This window comes from Polypterus senegalus, chromosome 14, assembly GCF_016835505.1.
Source record: "Polypterus senegalus isolate Bchr_013 chromosome 14, ASM1683550v1, whole genome shotgun sequence".
NCBI classification, from domain to species: domain Eukaryota; kingdom Metazoa; phylum Chordata; class Cladistia; order Polypteriformes; family Polypteridae; genus Polypterus; species Polypterus senegalus.
In genome coordinates, this window is record NC_053167.1 from 63,045,996 (window position 1) to 63,072,887 (window position 26,892).

The following is a 26,892-nucleotide window of genomic DNA, read 5'->3' on the forward strand; positions in this document are numbered from 1 at the left end:
ACTAACAACCCATGGCACACCAGTGAGGAATGGCAGTGCCGATTGTGCCAGCACGTCAATAAGCAAACAGCCAGTTTCCCCATTAAACACTGCGGGGCCGCACAGGTTTTCACCCACATACATCTACACCCCCACAGTCAGAGCCGCACCATTTTAAAACCAAATCTTGCATGGGCACTGACCCCTGATGTGCTTCTTCACACCTATACAGAGCGGCCTGGCATAATGGCCATATCCTTCTCATCGCCAGCCCATTTCCTGAAGATCTGTAGAGAGTGTCTGGCATGCAGCATGGCAAGAGTGGCAAATACTACCAAATGCTCTGTCAATTGACTTAATATACTTCAAGTCAAACATATTTGTCTGAAAAAATGTACTTTACGGAATTTCTGATTTGTCCAGGTGATTAAAAGCTTATAGCAGTGATTTGCTTTTTCAGTCAGTCCAATGGCAAAATAAAGTGATGCCTTCAGATTCAATCATTCCCAACAAGTTTCTAACAATATGTGAGGGGATCAGTCAGGTGCTTCATTCGCTCCTCGGAGCAGGCGACTGCAGGACCTCCACTCGATCAGTGCTATAACGGGAGCTTGCACGGTGAGCCAACATGGTGGCAGGTGGTGGGTTGAGCCTGGGGTCACCGGGCCATACTGTAATCACCAATTCACACTCCAGATTTGATCTGAACATAGCAGCACTCGGGCCACGGCCTGCATGGTAGGCTTTAACTTCCAGCTCATAATCAACCTGAACAGTCAGGTGCAATAACCAAAGTCATAATAACCTCCTTTACACAAAGGGTTGTGGGACTTTGGAACAAACTACATCTGCAGTTGAAGCAGAAACCTTGAAAACCTTCAAGAAGAATCTGGATGACATATCGGGACAGCGTAGCTATTAGCTAAACAAATGGGCTTGGGGGACTGAATGGTCTCCTCTTGTTTGTCGATTTTCTTATGTTCTTAAATACTGTATATATGAGATGTCACAGCAGCTCAGTTTTATTGTAGGACTCATCTACTGCATAACTGGTTGCATTCCATTATGGTTAAGTCTGACTGTAAGGTTGGAGATGCATAGGGTTGAAACGGACTAAAAAACCCAGCTAAGATTCACACCGGCAAGAGGATGGTGATTTACTTATTTTTAGGTGGAGATCCCAGGGAAAAAACCCAGCCTTGGCCCGACTCATCTCACAGAGACAAAAAAGCAACTGGTAATAAAACAGAAATTAAAGAATGTGTTAAATAATAATAAACAAAATACAGGCAATAATAATAAAATACAGGCAAACTACAAAGATCTCACCCTAGTTCCTTAAGCAACAACAAATTACTAACAAAATCCACACATGATGAAGACCATGAAAACGGCAACTGATATAAAGAAATAATGGAGGTAGATAGTCCAGAGATCAGCACGCTGTATGTGAATGTAAAGATAGTCCTACCGGTATTTCCTGATGAGATGATGACATGTGAATGGGATCAGGAATACTCCTTTCATCGCAGGATGACAACAAATCCTCTGACAGTCCTCATGAAGACACCAGACAGTCCATACACCCAAAACAGGAGACAATCCAGGACAAAACAAGAATCCACAGGTAGTAAACAGGAAGGCAAACAGACAGGCAACTCCAGACCCAAAACACAAAAGAGTTCTTCTCTCTGTAGAACTGGCCTCCTTTTAAATCTTGCGCCGCCCCCTTATCCCCAGCAGCCCCTGCACCCTCAGCAGACGACCAATCAGAGCCATTGCATGGACTGCTGGGAGTTGAAGTTTCATTCCTCAGTAGCACCACTACAATCCCCACCCCCAGGCCATGGTGTATGGCCAAACTAAGGCTTGAGGTTAGAGATGTTGACAGTGTCTACCTTTTCAGTCCTCAGAAATCCCCACTGTACTGAATAGGTTACAGGACCTTTTTTCTGCACTATCTCAGCTGGGCCAAACCATTTTGGAGCCAGTTTTGCTGTGAATTTGTCGGAGGCTTTGGAGATGGGATGAGTCCTGATCCAGACTTTCTCCCCAACCGAAAATTGTACAGGCTTATGTCTCTGGTTGTATGATTGAGATTGCCTGGATTGGGACACAACCATACTTTCCTTCACCCGTTGTGTAATTTGCTGTAAAGTTTGTAGATGATCATGAATCGATGTACCTGGTTTGGGTGGATTGTGATTGAGTCAGTAAGTTCCCGCCTAAAGCTAACAATGCAGGGGGTCTCACCTGTGTCCTCATGCACCCGTGCCCGTGCTCAATCCCGATGGTGGCCTCTGACAAAGGATGGAATCATTGTCTTCAGGGTCTGGTTCACCCGCTCTGTCCGATTAGAGTGGGGGTGGTATGCTGTCATCTTCAGGTGAACCACCCCCCACTGTCTCCAAAACTATTCAGCCACTGAGCTGGTAAACTGCAAGCCATGGTCTGTGATGATGCTTTTCGGCACCCCCAACCCAAATTCAGGTAAACGTGCTCCACCCTGAAGGACAACATATTTTCTTGGCTGTGTCATTAGCCATGGGGAATACCTCCACCCGTCGGGTAGTCTACAACCAGCATTAGGTAGGTCTTCTGGTCCTTTTACTTGCAGGAAATAGTCCCATAAGGTCCATGCCTAGGCTCTCCCCTGGGGTAGCGATTGTTACTGCCTGAAGCTGTCCAGAGGGTAGACTAGGTGGGGCTTTGTAATGCTGACATGTGCCCTTTCTCAATCCCTGACATACAGGACTAGCAGCTTGAGATTAAGCAATGTCCTGCACGTTACAAGAGAAGATCAGGCCAAGGGCTAGAGACTCACATACCACCGGTGCGGTCTCATGCACTCGTGACAAAGCATCAGGCACAACATTAGCACAGCCCTCTCAATAGTACAACTTGAACATAAACTGTTGGAGGCGCAATACCTACCTGTTTAGCTTAGACGTGGCCTTCAGGCAATTGAATGCTCAGGTCAGAGCCCGATGGTCAGTGTAGATTTCAAATGATGTCCCCTCCAGGTAGTGACGCCACTTCTCCACAGCCCATACAAAAATGAGGCATTCCTTCTCAGTGGTGGAATAATTACACTCAGCACCCTTTAGTGACTGTGAGACATAGGGCACCACCCTCTCCTCTTCTTGACTCAATTGAGAGAGAATGGCACAGAGCCCGAGGTCGTTCTCGTCATTGTGGACCTGAAAGGTTAAGGATGAATCAGGCTGTGCCAGGACTGGTGGTGATGTCAGTGCCTTCTTGAGTCTCTTGAAGGAGTCCTGGCACACTAACAGCCACTCCCAGGGAGATCCCTTTCTCAGCCGCTGGAACAACAGGGCAGCGATGTCGGGACACCCATGGACAAATTTGCGGAACCACCCAGCCATCCCCAGGAAGCGTTGGAGAATTTTTACCTCCTGCAGAACTGGGTAGTCCAAGAAGAACTTACACACATGGCCGAGGAAGGTCAAATGATCTTGTAGAAATCTACACTTCTTGTTGTTGAGTGTAAGATGAGCCTTGCGTAGTTGCTGGAAGATGGAGGCAAGGTCCTTTAGATGTTGGCTTAGATGGGGAGAACACATTGATGTCATCAATACATACTGTACAAAGCAGGTCTTCCCAATGAGCACCCGGAATGATGCTCCTGCGTTTTTAAGTCCAAAGGGCATCACCCAAAACTGGAACAATCCCTCCGGTGTGATGATGGCTTCTCAATGCTACTCTTCCCCATCCTCACCTGCCAATACCTGGACTTCAAATCTAGGGAGCTGAACATTGCCTCCCCATGCAAAGATTCCAAGATGTTGGATGAGTGGGATGCATCATTCAGGGTCTTCTTGTTCAGCTCCCAAAAGTCCACACAGAATCAGCAGCTCCCATTGAGCACTGCAGAGCCAGCCCACAGTGAGGTGGAAGGCTCAATGACCACATCTGGAAAAATCTGGCCGAACCACTCCTTGATTATTCCTCTTTTCAGAGGTGACATTCTGTAGGCTCTGTGCCTAACAAGGACTTGGTCGACTGTGTGGATGTGGTGACACACCACATCAATCCGACCCAGTTTGTCCATCCACACATAGTGCCACCTCCTAAGCAGTGGCTGAATGAGCTCTGGCTGTTCAAGAATTGCCTTCTCTACTGGGGTGGGCTCGTCAACCAACTGCGCGAGGTAATAATGCAAGTTAGGCCAAACCAGATTGCTCTGAGCCTTTGTCCTAGACTGATGGACCTCACCCCCCGGCAACTTGTACTCTGGCCGTGACAGGTGGATGGTAAGGCCTACCAACACTAGTAAGTCCATTCCGAGTAATAAGGGCACTGACAGGTGGCCATCTTCCAGGATGTATACTTCTGTATAGCAGAGCCTCATAGGAACCTTGCCCTTTGCCCCGTGTGCCCTTAAATCCACAAGAAAAAAAATTTCTCTTGCACTTTCCCTTAACTGCTCATGAGGCAATTTAAGCTTTTCCCACAGGCCGAATTTCATAAGGGTACAAGTGCTACCTGATCCTATTCACACATCATCAGCTCATCAGGAAATACCGGTAGGACTATCTTTACATTCAAATACAGCGTGCTGATCTCTGGACTATCTACCTCCACCATTTCATTTCATCAGTTGCCATTTTCATGGACTTCGTAGTGTTTGGTTTTTCTTAGTAAACCGTTGTTGCTTAATTTATGTTTATTGTATAACCGCCAGAAGGGAAATGAGGTGGGATCTTTGTAGTTTGCCTATACTGTATTTGGTTTATTATTGTGTAATACATTCTTTAATTTCTGTTTTATGACCGCTTCCTTTTTTGTCTCTGTGAGGGAGTGTGTGTGAGTTGGGCCAAGGCTGGGTGCATTCCTGGGATCCCCAAATAAAAAATAAATAAATCACCGTCCGATCGGCGGTGAGAATCTTAGCTGCGTTTTTTAGTCCACTACAACAGTGTTTCCTAACCTCGGTCCTGTGGCCCCCCAGTGGCTGCAGGTTTTTGTTCAAACCAGCATCTGTTTTTAATTGGACTCCTGGGCTAATAAGTGAACTGTCATTTCTCAAGTTCCGTGTTTTGGGAACAATATAGAAATTATTTCAAAATGTCTTAAAAATGTAAAAATCATGCTGTTGTGCTTTTCTGAATGTAGAATAAAAGAAAAATAATACCAGCTAATTAAATGAGATCAGTGCTAGCAGGCGTTGTCACTGATTAGGAATCTGGTTGGAACAAAAGCCTGCAGTCACAGGGGGTCCACAGGACCAAGATTGGGAAACACTGCGCTACAGGGCAGGGGTGTCAAACTCTAGACCTGGAGGGCCGCAGTAGCTGCAGGTTTTCATTCTGACCCTTTAAGCAATCAGTGACCAGTTTTCACTGCTAATTAACCTTTTCCCTTCATTTTAATAGCCCTGTGTTTAAGGATTCAGTCCTCTGAATTGATTTATCTCTTCATGAAATGGCAGCCAAACAGAAATGAGACATGAAACGAGCCAACAGATGAGCAGCTAAACTGGGATTTCAAACTCCAGCCAATTTCACTCCAACCAATCTATTAATGAGAAGCTGATTCTTGCCGTTAATTAAGCCCGTTATTTAATTGCATGGCATGTTGCTGCTCTCATTCTGCCACAGCAGACATTTTGAAAACAGTTGATTTTCTGTTCGTCAAAATGTTTTGGTGACCTGAGAGATCAACCTTACCGAGACCTTTAATTCTCTTTATTTTCAGATATTATGTGACAGGCAAAGGTGAGCTATTCATGTGGTGGGTCGTTTTGTGTCTCATTATTGTTTGGCTGCTAATTAAAAAAAGAGACAACTAAGGGGTCTGAGTCAAGTTAATTAAACCTAAAGCAAAAGAAGTTAATTAGCAGCAAACACTGGTCACTAATGAAGAAGATGGTTAGAATGAAAACCTGCAGCTACTGCGGCCCTCCAGGTCTGGAGTTCGACACCCGTGCTATAGGGTGTTGCATAAGTAGTGACAAACTGATCGTGGGTGGGAACTTAACACACCATCAGCAGATCACTTATAAGGCAACATGTCATTGGGAGAAAAAAGGTATTGTCTGCTGTTGGTCTTGTTGCGTATTAGCAGGCGATGATCACAGAAAGAGTAAGATGGATGCTAATGGTCATGATGACAAATGGTAATCAACACCTTAGAAATGGAGCTTAGTTGATTGTTTCTTAACAGTGCATGATGAGAGTGTACCATGAGTGAGAGCAAGCAGTTCTAAAAAACACAAGATAAGAAAATGAATACAGTGGAACCTCTGGTCACGACCATAATTCATTCCAAAACTCTGGTCGTAAACCGATTTGGTCGTGACCCGAAGTAATTTCCCCCATAGGATTGTATGTAAATACAATTAATTCGTTCCAGACCATACGAACTGTATGTAAATATATTTTTAAAAGATTTTTAAGCACAAATATAGTTAAATATACCATAGAATGCACAGCATAATAGTAAACTAAATGTAAAAACATTGACTAACACTGAGAAAACCTTGAACAACAGAGAAAACTAACACTGCAAGAGTTTGTGCTATAGTGCTACGACCCGCTTGCTAAAAACACTTTTTTTAATGAGTTTTAAGCACAGGGAAAAAATTAACATTTGAAAAATCAGTAATTTAATAAACCACCAAGAAAAGTAACTTTGCAACAATGCACACTATGAACCGATCGCTGTAAACAGAAGTGAAGTGGAGGTTAAAATCCAATAGAAAAAAGTCCATTAAATACAACGAGGTTAAAACAATGCTTGGGTCTGCCTCGTTAAAAACAAGCTTGGTGCATTCTTTAACTGCTTTCTCGGCCTTATGCGTCCAGCCGTTTCTCTCTGGCTCTCATGTGTGTGTGCGTGTGTGTGTGTGTCTCTCTCTCTCTCATGTGTGTGTGTGTCTCTCTCTCTCTCATGTGTGTGTGTCTCTCTCTCTCATGTGTGTGTGTGTGTGTGTGTGTCTCTCCCTCTCGTGTGTTTGTGTATCTCTCTCTCTCATGTGTGTGTGTGTCTCTCTCTCTCTCATGTGTGTGTGTCTCTCTCTCGTGTGTGTGTGTATCTCTCTCTCTCATGTGTGTGTGTCTCTCTTTCTCATGTGTGTGTGCGTGAGTGTGTATGTCTCTCTCTCGTGTGTGTGTGTGTCTCTCTCTCTCATGTGTGTGTGTGCATGTGTGTGTCTCTCCCTCTCGTGTGTCTGTGTGTCTCTCACTCGTGTGTGTGTGTATCTCTCTCTCTCATGTGTGTGTGTCTCTCTTTCTCATGTGTGTCTCTCTCTCTCGTGTGTGTGTCTCTCTCTCTCATGTGTGTGTGTCTCTCTCTCTCATGTGTGTGTGTCTCTCTTTCTCATGTGTGTGTGTGTGTGTCTCTCTCTCTCTCATGTGTGTGTCTCTCTCTCTCATGTGTGTGTGTGTGTGTGTCTCTCTCTCTCATGTGTGTGTGTGTCTCTCTCTCGTGTGTGTGTGTGTCTCTCTCTCTCATGTGTGTGTGTGTGTCTCTCTCTCTCATGTGTGTGTGTCTCTCTCTCTCGTGTGTGTGTGTGTGTGTGTGTCTCTCTCTCTCTCGTGTGTGTGTGTCTCTCTCTCTCATGTGTGTGTGTGTGTGTGTGTCTCTCACTCATGTGTGTGTGCGTGTGTGTGTGTGTCTCTCCCTCTCGTGTGTTTGTGTATCTCTCACTCATGTGTGTGTGCGTGTGTGTCTCTCTCTCTCATGTGTGTGTGTCTCTCTCTCATGTGTGTGTGTGTGTGTCTCTCTCTCTCATGTGTGTGTGTGTGTGTGTCTCTCTCTCATGTGTGTGTGCGTGTGTGCGTGTGTGTCTGTCTCTCTGTGTGTATGTGTGTGTCTCTCTCATGTGTGTGTGTGGCGTGTGTGTGTGTGTCTCTCTCTCTCGTGTGTGTGTGTCTCTCTCTCTCTCTCATGTGTGTGTGCGTGCGTGTGTGTCTCTCTCTCTCATGTGTGTGCGTGTGTGTCTCTCTCTCTCATGTGTGTGTGTGTGTCTCTCTCTCTCGTGTGTGTGTCCCTCTCTCTCTCTCTGCACAGGGAGAGACTGAACACGTGTGGAAATCATCGGCGCGCACAAACCGAAAGGGAAACTGTCTTGTTTGTATATTGAGTCTGTGGTCGTGAACAGATGCAAAAGATTGGTGAACTTTTTGGTTGTAAACCGATTTATACGTGTTCCGAGACGTTCGTGAACCAAGGTTACACTGTACGTGTGCAAAATATTGTTATAAACTAAATATACAGTGTGAACCACAGGAGATGCCAGACAGCACCAAACCCCAAACACAGTGAAAGTGTAGGGTTAATTATTAACAAATACCTTACAAAAGGCTCCATTAATAATATCACACCACCAAATGACGATTCTTTCTCTTTTGTCTCTTCTATCTCTCTTCTTTTTCCTCCACTCCTCCCAAGCGAGTGTTGCCTTCTCTCCTGGCTCCAACTCGCCTGGATGTAGCAGAGCGGCTCCTTTTACTTTGTATGCAGGGGTACATCCAGTGCTAGGGCATAGCCTGATGGGAGAACTTCCAGGTCAATTGGACGTTTTATAAAGATGGGATTACTAATCCAAATAGCTCCCTTTGGTGGACCACACGGGACCCAATTGAGCTGCCCCATGAGACTACAAGTCCCATTATGCTTTGCAGGTATTTATATGGGAATCCTGGTCCGGGTGTGCCACCATCTAGTGCATCAGGGAAGTCTATTTATTTCTTGAAAGAGAACTTTTATTCACAGTTTCAATATAAGAGCATTTCAAATTAAGTGTATTGAGTTTAAGAAATGATCTCATCTGTAATTGATAATTAATAGCAATTCTATGGACTGTAACGGTGTTATAAAACAACCAAAATGTCTAAAATATAAGTATCATCTTGGGGTTCTCCTTGGTGATTTTGGCACATGGACACCCAATCATTTCATTGAGTTTTTGAGCATTCCCCCTTGGTGGTCCGGATCGTTTTGTTGCATAGAGGGATTATTATGAATGGTAGGAAGGCCCCTTACATTCACAGGCCTCTGGGCACGCACTCAGGACACCCTGATGGTAGATCTGCCCATGTCGATAATTAAATTAGCTTCTGTGGATTGTAACTGCATTATAAAACAACCAAAATGTACAAAATATAAAAATCCTTTGGCTGTGTGGATTTGTCTGTTGCCAGGGCCAGGTTAAGACCCATTCCCTTCACAGGCCCCTGGGTGACGTAATGAATACGGTACTGCAGATTAGATGAGAGTTTGTTATACTTCAAACAATGAAACACACGGACACTGAGCTATTTAACATGAGTGGACACTCAAGGGGTAAAGAGGGTGGTGGGGATTCTCTCAGTCATTTTGTTGTGTGATCATTTCATCAAGCAGGGAGAGGACTGTGAGTGGTTTAAAGACCCCTTGCCATCAAAGATCCCTGTGTACGCACCACGAATGCCCTGATGGTAGATCCCCTCCATATCTGCTGCAAATACTGAACAGTCAGCATGGGTTCAGAAGAGGAAGGTCATGTTTTATTAAAATGGTGGAATTCTATGAGGAAGCAACAAAAGGATATGATCAAAGTGGAGCATATGATATTCTTTATCTTGACTTTCAGAAGCTTTTGATAAGGTGCCACATGAGAGGTTGGGCATCAAACTAAAAGAAGTGGGAATTCAGGGTGATGTTTTTAGATGGGTTCAGAATTGGCTCAGACACAGGAAGCAGAGGGTGATGGTGCAAAGACCCATATCAGAATTGGCAAATGTTAAGAGTGGTGTTCCACAGGGGTCAGTGCTAGGGCCGCTGCTATTTTTAATATATATAAATGATTTAGATAGGAATATAAGTAACAAGCTGATTAAGTTTGCAGATGATACCAAGATAGCTGGATTAGCAAATAATTTGGAATCCATTAAATCATTACAGAACGGCTTGGATAGCATACAGGCTTGGGCAGATTTGTGGCAGATCACTTTTAATGTCAGTAAATGTAAAGTATTACACATAGGAAGTATAATCGAGAGTCTACCTTATGAGAAGGATTTAGGAGTCATAGTGGGCTCTAAGCTATCGACTTCCTGACAGTGTTCAGAAGCCATTAAGAAGGCTAACAGAATGTTAGGTTATATAGCGCCTTGATGTTTGTAGTACAAGTCACAGGAGGTTATGCTCAACCTTTATAATGCACTGGTGAGGCCTCATCTTGAGTACTGTGTGCAGTTTTGGTCTCCAGGCTACAAAAAGGACATAGCAGCACTAGAAAAGGTCCAGAGAAGAGCGACTAGGCTGATTCCAGGGATACAGGGGTTGAATTATGAGGAAAGATTAAAAGAGCTGAGCCTTTACAGTTTAAGGAAAAGAAGATTAAGAGGTGACATGATTGAAGTGTTTAAAATTATGAACATAATTAGCACAGTTACTTTAAAATGAGCTAATCAAAAACATGAGGATACAGTGGGAAACTTGTTAACGATAAATTTCACATCAGGAAATTTTCATCAAACAGAGAACCATAGACACTTGGAGTAAACTGCCAAGTAGTGTGGTAGACAGTAGGAGTTTAGGGACTTCCAAAACACAACTTCATGTTATTTTAGAAGATTTCAGTGGATAGGACTGGAGAGCTTTGTTGGGCTCAATGGCCTGTTCTCGTCTAGATTGTTCTAAATTTCTAAAGAGCATGCTGACAGATCTGATGTTAATATTTTCTGTGAAGATGCCTTGATGTTCTTCCATTTATTATGAACTTTTTGGTAAAAGTTGGTTCTCATCAAAAATGTTCTAATGTTCTAAAAATTGGACTACAATGAACTCTTCTCTGCTCTTCTTCCCTTAAAGTGGTTTGAAGATTTTGCCTTTGTAGTTTTAAGGGTTTGTTTGTTGCAGTCTTCTGCAAAATAAATGAAACCTACTGATATGTAATGTGTAATCAACATTACTGAGAGAAGACAAAATGATAAGACAGTCAGCTGGAACCTGCAGTGCACCTCGGTCCTTGTGTGTTAGTGTGTGGTGCAGGACGTGCCCCTTGACATCTGTCTTTCATAAGATATGCCTACAAAGAACAGCAACGCAGTAATTTGATAACTGATGCCTGTGAATGCCTGTGACGTCGTTCAAAAATATGATGAAGATGAGATGTTTATTAGGCCACCTTTGGATTAACAGCAGGAAAGCATCCTAAAGAAGAAACCGCTCAAGAAAAAAAGACAATACTGTACCGCAGATTACTCAAGGAAATATTTAATATTACCTAATACTAATCATAAAAAAATGAACATCCAGCACATCCAGTTAAACGGATTCTTAAACAGACCTCTTGTTTTTATATTATTCCATATAGTTTTTATTACTAGTAAGGTTTTAAAAATATACAATATTTTGTAATTGAGGATCAGCCTGCAAAACTGAAACACTCATTATGAACAATAGTCAAGTATGGTACAAGTAAAGACAGCTTTCATACATTTAGTTATTTGGCTGACGCCTTTACCCAAGGTGCCTTTCAGCATTTGGGGTACAGTTGGTTACATTTGTTTTCATTTTCCTCCAGTTGGGGGGCAGGCAGGTGGGCAAAGTGAATTTTCACAGTCACAGGATTTGAACCCACAGCCTCAGGGTTTGAGGCCTAAAGCCTTAATCTATCCGAGATCCATCCCAAAACGTCAGCACCAAGATGAGTTGTAGTGGTTAAGAAGCATACCTTTAAGGTAAAAGTTACAGTTCACTTCCCAACCACAACGTTCATATTATTTTTATTTCTGAAACAATCGTCATTGTCTGTATTATCAGTGGGTGGCGCCATGTATATGGAGGAATATTTCGGACAAAATGAAATAAATAAATAAATGCGTAAATAAATAAACGTACTGTGAAATGTGAGCATAAATAAATAAATGTGTCATGAAATGAGAGCATAAATAAATAAATGTGTCACGAAATATGTTTTTCGTTGCTTATTTATTTATTTCATTTTGTCCGTAACATTCCTGCAAACCGTCATGAAATACGACTTGAAATAAAACTGTCACTTTCACTCATCAAAGTTGAGAGGGTGGGCTCTAACACGCCCTCTAGTTACTGATTGGTGAATCGATAGCACAGGAATTAATTAGAAAAATGCTTACTACTGTCGATGAAATGGATAATGCCGAAGATATTACGTATTTCAAAAAGAGAATTGAAGATTTATCGGAAGAAATTACAATGTTGGCGGCCCTTTTAGAACTGAGTATTTGACCCTTGTTTTACGAGTATAAAGTCAGGTGCATATTCGCAGCTACTTTTTCAAACAACTGTACAGCTCTGATCAGTGATAAAGTTGTTCAGTTCAAAATATTACTTGGAGCTGCTTTGGGCATTCCATGTCAAAGTACCTGCACTAATAGGGCCGTTGCAGCTTACTGTATATCAAACTGGCTCATTCGCCTTGTGATCGTCTTCTCCGATACACCATATAGATCTGCAATCTGTCCTACTTTTAAACCGCATAACAGAAGGTGTTCTGTTGACTCAGCTGGAATGTCAAAGGATGGACGTCCAGAGCAGCGAACTGCATCACCTGAACTGGAGTGTAGTAGAGTCCGTTCCACTTGTTCTTCGATAATTTCAAAAATAGTGTCATCTATATCGGAGTCTAAAAGGGCCGCCAACATTGTAATTTCTTCCGATAAATCTTCAATTCTCTCTCTAAAATACGTAATATCTTCGGCAGAATCCATTTCATTGGCAGTACTAAGCATTTTTCTAATTAATTCTTGTGCTTTGATTCACCAATCAGTAACTAGAGGGCGTGTTAGAGCCCACCCTCCCAACTTTGACGAGTGAAACTGACAGTTTTATTTCAAGCCGTATTTCATTACGGTTTGCAGGAATGTTACGGACAAAATGAAATAAATAAATAAGCAACGAAAAACATATTTCGTGACACATTTATTTATTTATGCTCTCATTTAATGACATTTATTTATTAAGGCTCTCATTTCATGACACATTTATTTATTTATGCTCACATTTCACAGTACTTTTATTTATTTACGCATTTATTTATTTATTTCATTTTGTCCGAAATATTCCTCCATACATGTACTCTCAGGAATTGCCTTTTGTTATTTGGTTATTTGGTGCAGCTACAAGGTGTCAGCATGAAAACATCTCTGTAATCTGCTGGGCACTACGTAAATACAGAATAACTTGTTATCACTTGGATTTTAAACAGATCTGAGTGTGAATGCCAGCCATTATAACTGTAAACTGAGAAGTGCCTTTCCTGTTTGGTGTGCTCCTGCAGAAACCTCAATAAACTGTATTTGACGGAGAAGTTGTGAAAATTCATTTGGGGATGCCTCACCAGGACAGATGGTGTAGAGGTACAGTAAGTGCTCTTTATTTCTCCATGATTTGTGCAATCTCATCCCACAGGTTCAAATCCAGGAAGAATCCATTCATGACAAATAGGGGAGAGAATGCAAGAGGCAGGCAGATGTAGGTGGTGGGCTCTCTTCCAACAAAGAGGAGACGGACAAACTGTGCTTTGTAACCATTGTAATCAGAGGTCACCTGCTGACACTTAACACAGTAATAAACAACAAGACATGGTCCATAAAGTCAAAAAAGGACCACCTCTAACTCAATAAGCCTGTCACACTAATATATTAGAAAAAGTGTTCATAGCAATGCAATACACAAGAAAAAATGGCACACTTTGAGACCTTCTAGGATCAACCATGCTGTCCCCCTGTCCTCATGTACTATGCTGAGCTTTTATTCATCAGCACAAATAAGGAGTAGGAAGAAAGCACCTTGTCATTTAGCACATATTGTTTTTTCAGTCAGTCAGTCAGTCAGTCACAGGGGTCTGCTGAAGCCAATCCCAGCCAACACAGGGCGCAATGCAGGAACAAATCCCGGGCAGGGTGCCAGCCCACCGCAGAGTTTTTTTTACTATTAAGATATTCAAAATACAAAATGTTTTGTAATTGAGGATCTGTCAGAAAAAAAAAAAAAAAAATTCAAAAGACTGCCAGGTCTGACATTTCATGAAGATGCCTGTAGTTGCCAGTCAATCCATACAAGGTAATTTTGCTTTCAACAGCCCTGTGGGATCATCCATTGCTTGTTCACTCCTTGAAAATATGATGGATAGGGGAGCTTGGATTGTCTGTAACAAATGCTCTTTAAAAGGACAGCATGGACCCCTCAGCATTTCCTTCATATAAAATTAGCTGGAGCTGTGCATTGCAAAGTCAACGCGCCACAGCAAATGTCTGACCAACTGCTTGCATCAATTTGACTTTTTTTTAGTGAGTCTCTGTAAAATTCACTAATCTAAAATCTATCAGTGACTCTGCAGTACATAATGTTATTTAGGCTTCCCACATGTCGTAGGTGCAGTAGACGGCACTCGTGTGTGAATAACGGCAGCACCAAGCTCACTAGAGGTTGCCTCTGTAAAATACGAATCATTTGTAACGTCACAGGACAGGGCAGTTCTTTTAAATGACACTGACGTGAATGCCACTAGACGTTCTGACGAGGACACACTAATCAGCAGGAGCTGCAGCTCTCGTTTTGGCTGCAAAATGTGCAATATGTGTTTGTCTATAAATGTATTGTATTTTCTAGTAATTCTGAAGCATGATCTAGTATATATTCTAGCATTTAATTTCTACCAATTTCTACCATATTACTCTGATCAAGTCTTTAAAGTTCACAAACTAGAACATTTACAATCAAACTTGATAATTAAAACAGCTTTAACATTTTTTTACTTTGAATAATGCCATTGCCATTTAAAAAGCAATGCACAAATTCTGAACGTACTCTGGCGTTGGTCTGCTATAGATTGTCAAGCAGCCTTTCTCACTTTTGTGATAAACTTTGGAGAACCTTAGCATAAAGTCCAGACAACTGTATCCAAAAACCCCAACGAGTGGAAGGATCCACTTAGAAGATAAATAAAGACGTTTGCTGCACAAATATACTCTTTTTAACAAAATCTCCAATGTACACAAAAGGTGCAACAGTAGTTGCCTTAAATAGACAATCTAAAGGCAAACAAGTCCCAAAAACACAAATCCAGAAAGGAAGACCAAAAGTAGAGCATGAATGTCAAAATCCAAGATATTCACAAAAGCACAAGAAATTACAATAATTCACCAAAAGCAGCAAGCGTATTCAAATGAACCGCAAGGGACTGCTTGTCGTCTCAGCTTAACTTTTATGGGGCTGAGGGGAGTCCCTTGATGATGATAAGCAGATAACCCCGCCTCTTGGGGACCCCCTCAAAACACAAAGATAAAGCAGCACAAGCAGAGACACAGACACTACAGTAAATAGTGCACAGAAAAGATGTAAAAATAATAATAACTAATAACTTAGAAACAATAACCACCTGTACATATGTTTATTATGTGAATTTCCCCTTGGGATTAATAAAGTATCTATCTATCTATCTACAAAACTGTGACAGCTTTCTTAATAGTAGACACACTTCCATTTTGTGCAATTACAGATCAAGTATTATTTTTTGTTCAGCTGATAAAGACTGCTACTGTCTCTAGTGCATGTTCTTCTATTTTATGAAGATTAAATAATCTTCTAACTTTCCCAAGCTTTTCCATAACACACTACATATCCCAACAGCTTCACACTTAAAGTCAAGGGTACGAAATCTACAGATGTTGCACTCTCCTCTGTGCTTTTTGAACTTCAGAGCCGTCATCGACGATAGGTTCTCAGGGCTGCTTAAATCTCACAAGTGTGTGCACAATCACAGATTGCCATCTTGAGTCAATGAGAAACACTTTGTGTTTATAGAACTCACAGAACCTTGAATGGTAAATGAGGCATATTTATGTAAGGCTTACTCAGCTAAGTCTCGATTTCTGCTTAGCCTGCTGTTAACTGTTGTTTGTTTGAAATGATGGCACTCACAGAGGAGAAGGACAAACAAACTGTAATTTCCTTGATTTTACTATTGGCACATAGACCTGTCTTGCTCAAATGCAAGAATCCTAACTCACCTCTTTTCAGTCAGTGGGTAACTGATGTTATAAATTATTTGAAGTTGGAAATAATCAAATTCTTACTTGGAGGATCTGTTCAAAACTTTTTAAAAATATGGCAGGATCTAATCAATAACATTTTAGAATAAACATTTATATTGGGGAGAAGCACTTCTTTCCCTCTTTACTACTCTCAAAGCTTTACTCTGGCTATAGGCCTTCTTCTCTTTCTCATGGGTGGGAGTTGAATAGAATTTAGTTTTGTCAAATTTGACTTGATAGTATGGAACGTTACCTGCTTTTGATAAATTCAATAAAATAGAAAAAAAGGAAATGATGACACATTCAAACAAATGAATAAATAATAACAGGAACAGAGAACTGCTGTAGTTTTTAGGGGTCATCAGAAAGGGAGGACAGTAAACTGATTAAAGTTCAAAATATGGAGATCAAGAGTACCAAATAAGAGAAAGCAGAATTCGCAGACAATGCTCAAAATGGAGTCAACACCAAGCCGAACCCTGATGATTTGCTTTCGAAGTGGTGCTCCCTTGTTATTACCCCAAGCTCACACACTTGCTCATGCAAGCAGACATCTTACTTATCATGCCATCCTTGGTCTGGAAGCACACACATCGCAGCCCTAACAGCAGTGCAGCATTACAGCAACCAGGTACAAGAAATGGCATCACCCAGGAAATCTAGACATGCAAAATGTTAGCAGTGCACACAATGTAGACACTAGGAAAACAAAGATTAAAAATAATAATTTAAAAAACACAGTAGTTAATGAGTCCCTGACACTAATATGATTACTAGTCCTAACAACCTAATTAACATAAGTACAGCACTATGAAATTGTATTTGTCTTCTGATACAGATTTTAAATTGGCTGTTTATAGGTATACACATGAATACTTTTTAGTTTGTGTTGTTCTTTATAAATATTTTAGTCTTTAAATTATGTAAACTTCCCCGAGCTTATAAATTGGAAGTGCTTGATTTGAAAATAAGATGAAAAGAGTGAACAAGTTAGTTACAGGCAAAGCTAAATGTGAGTAGTTATAGCAAGTCTGGCAGAACTTGAGAAGCGCCCAATAATATATTTCGATTAGTTAAAGTTTATTCATTCCAAGCTGGACATTCTGATGGATACAGCAGCTGAAATATAAAAACAAAGAGACAGACTCACTTGACATATAATACAATCAATCAATAAATAAATGTTACTATGCAGAAATTGAAAAATGAACTTAAAGATTATCAGCATTTAGTGTGGGATGTCAGGGAGGAGAATTGTATTGCCTAATAGCAGCGGGCAGAAAAGACCCTCAGAGGCGTTTCTTTGCACACTGTGGTGGAGTGAGCCTGTAGCTAAAAATGCTCCAGGAGAGGATTTTTTATGATGGCATTTAATTTTGCCACCGTCCTCTTTCCACAACAGCTTCCAGTGTGCCCAAGTTTTGCTCCATGATGGCGCAGGCTTTCCTAATAAGTTCCGTAAGGCATTGTGTGTCTTTTGAGCTTAAGTTGCTTCTGCAGCACAGAACAACACACTGGCTACAATGAACCGGTAGAACAATGGATTTGTAGAGGCCAACCCAATGAGAAGAACAAACATAATGTCGACTTCTGAAAGGTGCGGGAAGAAGGTAATGTGTCCTCTGAAAGACAAATTGTAGATGTTGGTTTATCAGTTTCCTGTAGGGAGAGTCTGGATTAAAGGAAATAGAAGGAGTGGGAGCAGATCTTATGAAATCAAGGAGTGGTAGACCAAAATTACACAACAGTGGGAAAAACAGCTTAGCAAAGAGAAACTCAAGTTAGTTTGGGGCTCTGTCAAATGGAGGCAGACTGCAAGAGCAAAGGACAAGTTAATGAACTGAAAGGTGAAAGGAGAACGATGGAAGAGAACAAACAGAAGGTCCTTTTATTTCACCCTTACAATTTCCAGGCGAGTTTAATGCAACACAGGATAGCAGGCACTCTGAGCCTAACCCAGCATCTTTGGGTGTAAGGCAGGAATGAGCAGGGCACCCTTACTGATAAGCCACCACCATGTTACGCCTGTCCTGTTCAGACAGCCATTTCTTTTATCTTTGTACAGTGCAGTCAAGTCATCAAACATCGAGTTGCGACAGGAGTGTGACACTGCTTGATGTAAAGCTGTGGTGTGGTGTGCCTCTACACTGCAATGTACTACTGATTGTTTCTGAGAGTTCTCACTTGATTTATTTTAATTTTGAAGTTCTGTTGAAATTTTCTACTTTATGAGAATATACTTTGCCACAGTTGGAGATGAGTTAGTTGGTCACTGTAACCTGGACTGTGGAGTGAAGCCACTCTATGTCTGTTTTTTTTTTTTTTGATTTTACTAGGATAATCGTTTAACTTGTGAAAATTCACGTTGGGTACAATGACATAATTACGGTCCAAAGAACATGTAACTCTGTTTATTCTTTAGGGTCCAAAATACATGTACTTTTTTTCCCCATGTTTGTTCACCAAGCCTCACCAAACACATTGCACCCTGGTGGAGAGTCACATATACTTGTAGATTCAAATAAATATTTCCAGTTACTAATTTTTTAAATATTTGTCATAAATTATTTTATTTTAGAAACATGCAAACAGTAAGTTTATTTTGGCTTGAGATTAAAACTTCATCCTAAAAATGATGCCTACTTAGTATTATGTTTACCCCTGGAAAAATATGCCAAAAATTTTGTTTTTTTTTTTAATAAGAAACAATGTTATGTCTAACAAAAACATGAAAATGTCCAAAACATCAACGAAAATACAGCAGGAACGGTAGGTCTTGCGTCCACTGCCGTACTGATAGAAATGTACTACACAATTGTTGTGTGACATGTTTGAAACTGTCACCAATGCACAGCCTGATGTTGCAATCGGGACATTAGAAGTGAGTTTCTTAATACACTTTTCTTATATTTTTCTGCTGCTTGCACATGAGAAGGTAGAATTTAAGTGTCTGATCTGCATGAATGACGTACCTCTTGTGTTACTGTAGGCTTAGTGACTTCCACATTCTCCCTGACCAAACATTGACAGTTGTGACATCATGAACAGTAGTGCTTAGATGGCTAATGTCTTTCTTGGCCTTCCACTTAAACACAATCTTTTTGCCTTTCTGCCATTCATCTACTTGCTCACACTGAAGCATCAAGCAACTGAATTCACGGAGTATATCACATAGGTCCAGTTACACAGTGCCGCATGCATCAGTTATCCTTGTTAATGTTTGATGTCCAAATCACATTGTCATCGCTATTACCTAATTCTACTAATAGTTCAGTTTTAGTTTGTTCTAAAGCTGGATTTACAGCTCTTCATTTACTTAGTGATTTTTGGTTGAAAGCTCTGCACTACTCTGTGACAGTGCAGGTCGGCCCCATGCTAGAGGGTCCTTTTGGGAGCCTCTTGAACACGCTACTGCCAATAACATAACCAAGGGATGAGCCTAGCAAATAAGGACACACATGCACATGCAGCAGCAAGGGGCTGGTGTGAAAGTGATTCAGTGTTTTTATTAAAATAATTCATCAAAACAAACAGGTATCTAACACGGTGCAGTGCAAATGTTCTATAAACAAATAATCCAAAAAAACTGTCAAATAAATAATTCTTTAAATCAGTGCTTAAAACACAGGCATGTATCCAACGTTTAAAAATGCAGTCCCTGGTGTAATCCTTTAAAATTGACGTCTCCTCTGCTTACCTCTGCTGCGTAGCCTTGCAACAGGGGAGCCGCACAACCGATAGGTGCAACCATCCAATTCCAGCTATAGGTCCAGGTCCCTGCTGTCACCTAATCCAGACCTCAACTAGTGAAGGCTCGGGGTCCTGTGACCATTCGTACACCAGACAGGGCTCCCCGTTCCAGCCTCCAGGACTACCATTGCCTTCTTGGACTTATGCAGCGAGTTCCAATGGCAGGTTACTCCAGCTCTATGGCTGCTACACTGGAGCTGCCTTCTCCAGTCCCTGAGCATCATCCATGTGCTCCTCAAGGGACTCTCCTTCCGGCTACCTGCCTGCATTTTCTGGGTCTGAACTTGAGAGAGACAAGCTTCGCAGGTGGTCGAGTCCTGTCTGAGGAGGACAGGACTACCTGGAAAATCTAGCATGAAAGCAGTTCCATGATCGCGATGTTGAAGACACAGCACTTAGAGCACTTCAGATGCATCTCCAGGCTGCTGGAGTCCATCTGCCCTGGATGTGTTGTCACAGGATCAGTGGATAGTGGGAGTATGAGTTGCTTCTGAGGCAAAGAGGGGTGGGCAAAGGGTCAAAGCAGCTGGGAGATGCCACCAAAGTACTCATTAAGTACTGTGTCTGAGAACGCTGATCTTGGAGCTGCTTTTTTACTGGCTTCTCTGGTAGTCCCGCTCCTTCAGACAGTAAAGCACATGTAAGGTATAATGTGTTTGTGGTTAGTAAAATAGTGGTGTGCCTTGGGATGTTTTTGGTGACAAAAGGTTTGCCACCGCAGAAAAAAAGGCTGGGAAATACTGCATGAGAGGACAGCAGAATATTGAGTGTTTTTCAGGCTTAACACTGTACATGAAAACAAAACAGGTTAACCTGAGTACCACTCAAGTTTAATTGTTTTTACAAAGAATTCACAGCTGAGAGACACTCGAGATTAATACCAAGGAGGTTAACAAAGATATCTTCTTAATAAACAGGGCACTTTCTCTGGTAAAGATTAAAAATGTTAAATAAGTCACTCAAATTTTGATTACTTTAGGAGTGCATACACTTTCCAGGAAAAGAAATTTTCAAATCAGGATCGAAGAGAATTGCAGCCTACATTGGTATCATCAGGATTAAGATAGGAATCAACTCCAGACAGGATATATGACTTCAGAGCTGTCAACTAACCTGACATGGCATGCAGGGACAAACTGGGGCAGCCAGGAAAAATAACAAAAAAAAAAAACACAGAGAACTTTGGAGCACTAACCAACAGCACTACAGCCCTATAATGTTATTCATGTTAAAATATATCATTGTTGTAAAATATGTGCTATATATATATATATATATATATATATATATATATATATATATATATATATATATATATATATATATATATACATACAGTGGTGTGAAAAACTATTTGCCCCCTTCCTGATTTCTTATTCTTTTGCATGTTTGTCACACAAAATGTTTCTGATCATCAAACACATTTAACCATTAGTCAAATATAACACAAGTAAACACAAAATGCAGTTTTTAAATTATAGTTTTTATTATTTAGGGAGAAAAAAAAATCCAAACCTACATTGCACTGTGTGAAAAAGTAATTGCCCCCTGAACCTAATAACTGGTTGGGCCACCCTTAGCAGCAATAACTGCAATCAAGCGTTTGCGATAACTTGCAATGAGTCTTTTACAGCGCTCTGGAGGAATTTTGGCCCACTCATCTTTGCAGAATTGTTGTAATTCAGCTTTATTTGAGGGTTTTCTAGCATGAACCTCCTTTTTAAGGTCCTGCCATAGCATCTCAATTGGATTCAGGTCAGGACTAGGCCACTCCAAAGTCTTCATTTTGTTTTTCTTCAGCCATTCAGAGGTGGATTTGCTGGTGTGTTTTGGGACATTGTCCTGTTGCAGCACCCAAGATCGCTTCAGCTTGAGTTGACGAACAGATGGCCGGACATTCTCCTTCAGGATTTTTTGGTAGACAGTAGAATTCATGGTTCCATCTATCACAGCAAGCCTTCCAGGTTCTGAAGCAGCAAAACAACCCCAGACCATCACACTACCACCACCATATTTTACTGTTGGCATGATGTTCTTTTTCTGAAATGCTTTGTTCCTTTTACGCCAGATGTAACGGGACATTTGCCTTCCAAAAAGTTCAACTTTTGTCTCATCAGTCCACAAGGTATTTTCCCAAAAGTCTTGGCAATTATTGAGATGTTTCTTAGCAAAATTGAGACGAGCCCTAATGTTCTTTTGCTTAACAGTGGTTTGCGTCTTGGAAATCTGCCATGCAGGCCGTTTTGCCAGTCTCTTTCTTATGGTGGAGTCGTGAACACTGACCTTAATTGAGGCAAGTGAGGCCTGCAGTTCTTTAGACATTGTCCTGGGGTCTTTGTGACCTCTCGGATGAGTCGTCTCTGCGCTCTTGGGGTAATTTTGGTCGGCCGGCCACTCCTGGGAAGGTTCACCACAGTTCCATGTTTTTGCCATTTGTGGATGATGGCTCTCACTGTGGTTCGCTGGAGTCCCAAAGCTTTAGAAATGGCTTTATAACCTTTACCAGACTGATAGATCTCAATTACTTCTGTTCTCATTTGTTCCTGAATTTCTTTGGATCTTTGCATGATGTCTAGCTTTTGAGGTGCTTTTGGTCTACTTCTCTGTGTCAGGCAGCTCCTATTTAAGTGATTTCTTGATTGAAACAGGTGTGGCAGTAATCAGGCCTGGGGTGGCTACGGAAATTGAACTCAGGTGTGATACACCACAGTTAGGTTATTTTTTAACAAGGGGGCAATTACTTTTTTACACAGGGCCATGTAGGTTTGGATTTTTCTTCTTCCTAAATAATAAAAACCATCATTTAAAAACTGCATTTTGAGTTTACTGGTGTGTTATATTTGACTAATGGTTAAATGTGTTTGATGATCAGAAACATTTTGTGTGACAAACATGCAAAAGAATAAGAAATCAGGAAGGGGGCAAATAGTTTTTCACACCACTATATATATATATATATATATATATATATATATATATATATATATATATATATATATATATATATATATATATATATATATATATATATATATATATATATATATATATATATATATATATATATATAGAATAAGAAGGCTGTTTATTTTATTTTTTGGTATTTGGTACTTTATATTTGTGTCTGAGCCTTTGTGCCAGGTGTTTGGAGAGCTGGAGTGCCCCCTGGTGGCCACAATATATATATATATATTAGCCCTGGGAAAGCTAACATATTACTTTTGCGATTAATTGGGCCTGTTAAACATGTTAAAAAACATTGTTGCATCCATCCAGGGCCAGCAGCGAGGCAAGCGCATCAGGCAGTCCTTTGGTCAGGGTGGCATTTTCATGTCATTTTTTTAACATTATGAAACAATAATACAAAAAAGTTAACTGTATACCTAAAGAATTACAAACATATCCAGCGCCATATTTATCTGTACTACCTTTAAAAATTTAATGAAATAAAATTTTCATTTAAAGGTTTAAAATCTCATATTACGCATGTCAATATATAGCACTAGTGTTTGTTTTCTTGATTTATACATACTGACATAAGTGCGGGGGGGAGGAGGAGTGGGATGAAAAGGAAGGGGAGTTCACCGTAGTCCTGGTGGAATAGAGAAAAGTTGCAAAGGTAAAAATGACCTTCTCTTTTTTTTCATGTCATTATTCAATGTCATATCACATAACTGCTAAATAAGTTATCTTTGTGTGGCACTAAAACTAAAATAAGTCTCTAGTACCTCAGTGTTTAACTCACTATTCTGCCAGGTAGCTTACAGTGTTGACTGCCGTAATATGATGACAAAATTCTAAGAAATAGAAGTGTAATGATTTTCCTTACCCAAGATTAAAGTTTGCAGTGTCTTGGCTAATTTATACAAATAACGCAACATAACCATTCAAGTAATGCATGGTGTCAGTTGTTAAGCGAAGTAGCAGTTACAGAGATCTTTTTTAGCATGTCAGAAGCAAAGGTGTTGGCAGAGCAGTGTTTTCCATCCGTTTTCCTGTGGTGGTACATTTTCTACAACCTAAAAAATCCCAAGGCACACCACAATTCTACCAACCAAAAGAGCATTAAATCCCATAGGTGTACTAAACTGTCCGAAGGGCCAGGACGGGAATGGCAAAAAAAAGGTGCCTCAGAGATTGTCATTCACAGACACAGCACTTAGTCAGACCCTTTGGATGCATTTCCCAGCTGCTTTGTCCCTTTGCCCGCTCATACAGATGATCCACTCTTTGCCTCACTCCACTGACCTGGAGTCAGAGTCAACCTGTAAGCCCACTGTCCATTGTCTGCGAGAATCACTGGTGAACATGCACCTAGGCAGATGGATCCCTAACACGTCTCCTGGCTGCTAAAGTGCTCCCTAAGTGTTGCATCTGGTGCTGCTTTTATGTTGGCTTCTTCAGGTAATCCAGTCCTCCTCAGACAGGTCTCGACAACAGGTCTTGTCAGGTTAGAACCCAGGGGCACCATACTGTTATTTCCATGGCCTACCAGTTGGAAAACACTTGTGTAGAGTTTAACTAACAAGTCATTGATGGTGATGAACAATTGATGATAGCATTTGCAGAGTTTTAACACAAGTTTTAATGCATGCCATTTAAGAGATCCTTATTCTTTCAATTAAATATCTTCAGCAGTGCATTCAAAATCAACAGTCATTTCAATCATTTAATTTTTACTTTGACATGTCTGAGTCTCATATGCTATGCCAATTTGATAATTAATACATTAGCCTCCTTTTCTTATTGTCTTCTTTTCAGCTTGCCAAGGAGGAAGGCATTCAAATTCAGGTTATACTTACTCAAGTATTATTTTGTATAATTCAGGTTTAAGGTCCAGTTTAAACTATGTCATTCATTTTTTAATACTTTTGTGTTGATTCTACATTAATTTTGTGATTCAATCTATATTTCATTCAGGATTAATGTATTAATTTTTGAATTACATGTTTTGATGTTAGATGCAATTAATCTCAATTAATTACAAACATTTTAAAATTATGAAATTAATTTAAAATGTTCTTAATCAATGACCAGCTCTAATATATATTATATTTCCTAGTATAGTTTTTGGTGAAGTTTTTTTTTTTACATGAATTGAATTTATGATGCACTTTTTGCATATACAGGACTAATCCCATTATAGCAAATACCAAAGTAACAAATTTTACAGAATAATGAATACTTTTTGTGGGCCAGGAAAGAACATTCACACAACATCATGTTTAACAGATTTTTTTAATGAAATGTAAATTTCAGTGTAATGCTTTCTTCAACCAAAAATGAGCACCAAAGAAAATAATGTGATGCAAAAAATACCTACACTTTCTGCCAAGTCTGAGGAACCTTGCAACAGACTATCTCGTTCTTGTTAGACCAAAAGAAAGTGAGTCTGTTACAAAATGTCTGGTCTTGGGCAGTCTCCGTGAGAGTGTAGGCGTGACATCATACTAACAGCTGAATTCTTAGTCAGTGCTCCACTGAGTGTCCGCGTGGAGAGTTGAGTCATGTACGGATACTGTTCTGTTCTGTATTCATACCTGTATTTCTATAAAAAAAAGTTACATCAAATGTCTCATTTTCAAATAAAATATTTTTTGCAGTTTAAGAAGCGCTGTTTTTTATACAGGTATTTTAAAGCTTGGGTCACAAAGTTGTATTAGAGACAGGAAGATGAGACTAAGTTTCCAAGAAAAATACAGGTACTTTATTTCTGTATAGAGAAGGCAGGTACAGTCTCAAGACTTCATTCAACATTGGAGCTGTTACTTCGACACTCAAGATAGGAGTTACGACAGGTGCAATCATCCAGCCTTAGCTCCCATCTTCAGAAGAACATCCAGCTTTAGCTCCCATCTTCAGAAGAACTCTGGAGAGACAGATCCGGAGAGTTGTGATGAAGAGCAGATGAAAGCCCAGTGTTAAATGTTAAATGTTGTGCGACAAGCACAGTACACGGTAAGCAGAGGACACCCAATTACTTTGCCCTTGGCTAAGCTACAGACAGCTACAGAACTTTCCTTGTGCCGCTGCCGCTAGACATGGTGAATGACAACAACCCCAGTCACAATAGTATATGTATTTTACCCATATTCATTATGATGAAATTTCCATTATAACAAAATATTTTTACGGTCTCTTGAATTTTGTTACAATGGGATTCTGTAAACTGATTTTTTTTTCTCTTTGTTAATATTTTTAAGGATCTTATTATTGGAAAGACTGTGATTTTGGTGTAGTCACTTCTTGTCAGCATGTTTATTGAGGAATTATGTATACACATTTGTTGTTCCTGTTTCTTTTTAATTTGGAGACTCACTGTAAATATTTGTAGTTTGACTAAAAAAAAGTTTGACTATTTTTTCTTTGTGTGCCAGTTGCAGGGAGGTCTGCAGAAAAAGCCCGCCTGACACTATTTGATGTGCACCTGTAAATAAAAAACAACTTTTGTTTTTGAAACTCAACCTTATTCTGTCTGTGCCCCCCATCTAACATCTCTCATTTCTGATCCGTATCCGTCCCAAACTACAAGGTGTCCAGTGTGTAGTCTGGTGACCTTTCCCAGTACATGAGATGTCACAGTGTCCTGCAACTGTGAAAAGAACAAAACAGATTTGGAAGTTGGATGGATATATAAAATATATTTTAGAGGATTTCTTTCATAATTACTGGCATTTGTGCTATAGTTTTGCAGAATTACATAATAGCATATAGTGATTCATATTGCAACTTAATTTATTACTATTTGCTTTGGTTTTATTGAATGATTCAGAATTTCTATGCTATTGCTTTTATCCAATCATAGACAAAAACAATGCAGTACTTACCCATATGAAAGCAAGCCAGAGTGTTTACAAAGTGGTGTCTTTGAGGTATTATGTGTTATAAAAAAGACACTTTCGGTTTTGTTTACTTTTTACATGATACTGTACATTAGTATTGCAGGTGTGACTTCCAAATATAATTAATGCAAGAACTTACTTATGACGGAGGCTATCAACACTCAGTCTAAGGAAAGAAGTCCCCAGGACGCACATGCATTCACTGGCATCCTCCAGGCAAAACCAAAATGGATTTTCTTTTTCACTTCATTTAGCTCATGTATACCTGCACAGGGACTCTAGTTATCTCT

At 40.4% G+C, this 26,892-nt stretch overlaps 1 protein-coding gene across 1 annotated transcript in view; it reads left to right on the forward strand.

Moving 5' to 3' along the window:
• Positions 1-26,892, forward strand: part of LOC120514321 — an 80,503-nt gene that overhangs the window by 28,184 nt on the left and 25,427 nt on the right. The window contains exon 35 of the mRNA XM_039734645.1: positions 26,566-26,632. Coding sequence (XP_039590579.1) covers positions 26,566-26,632 — 67 coding nt within the window. The remainder of the gene's footprint in view (positions 1-26,565; positions 26,633-26,892) is intronic.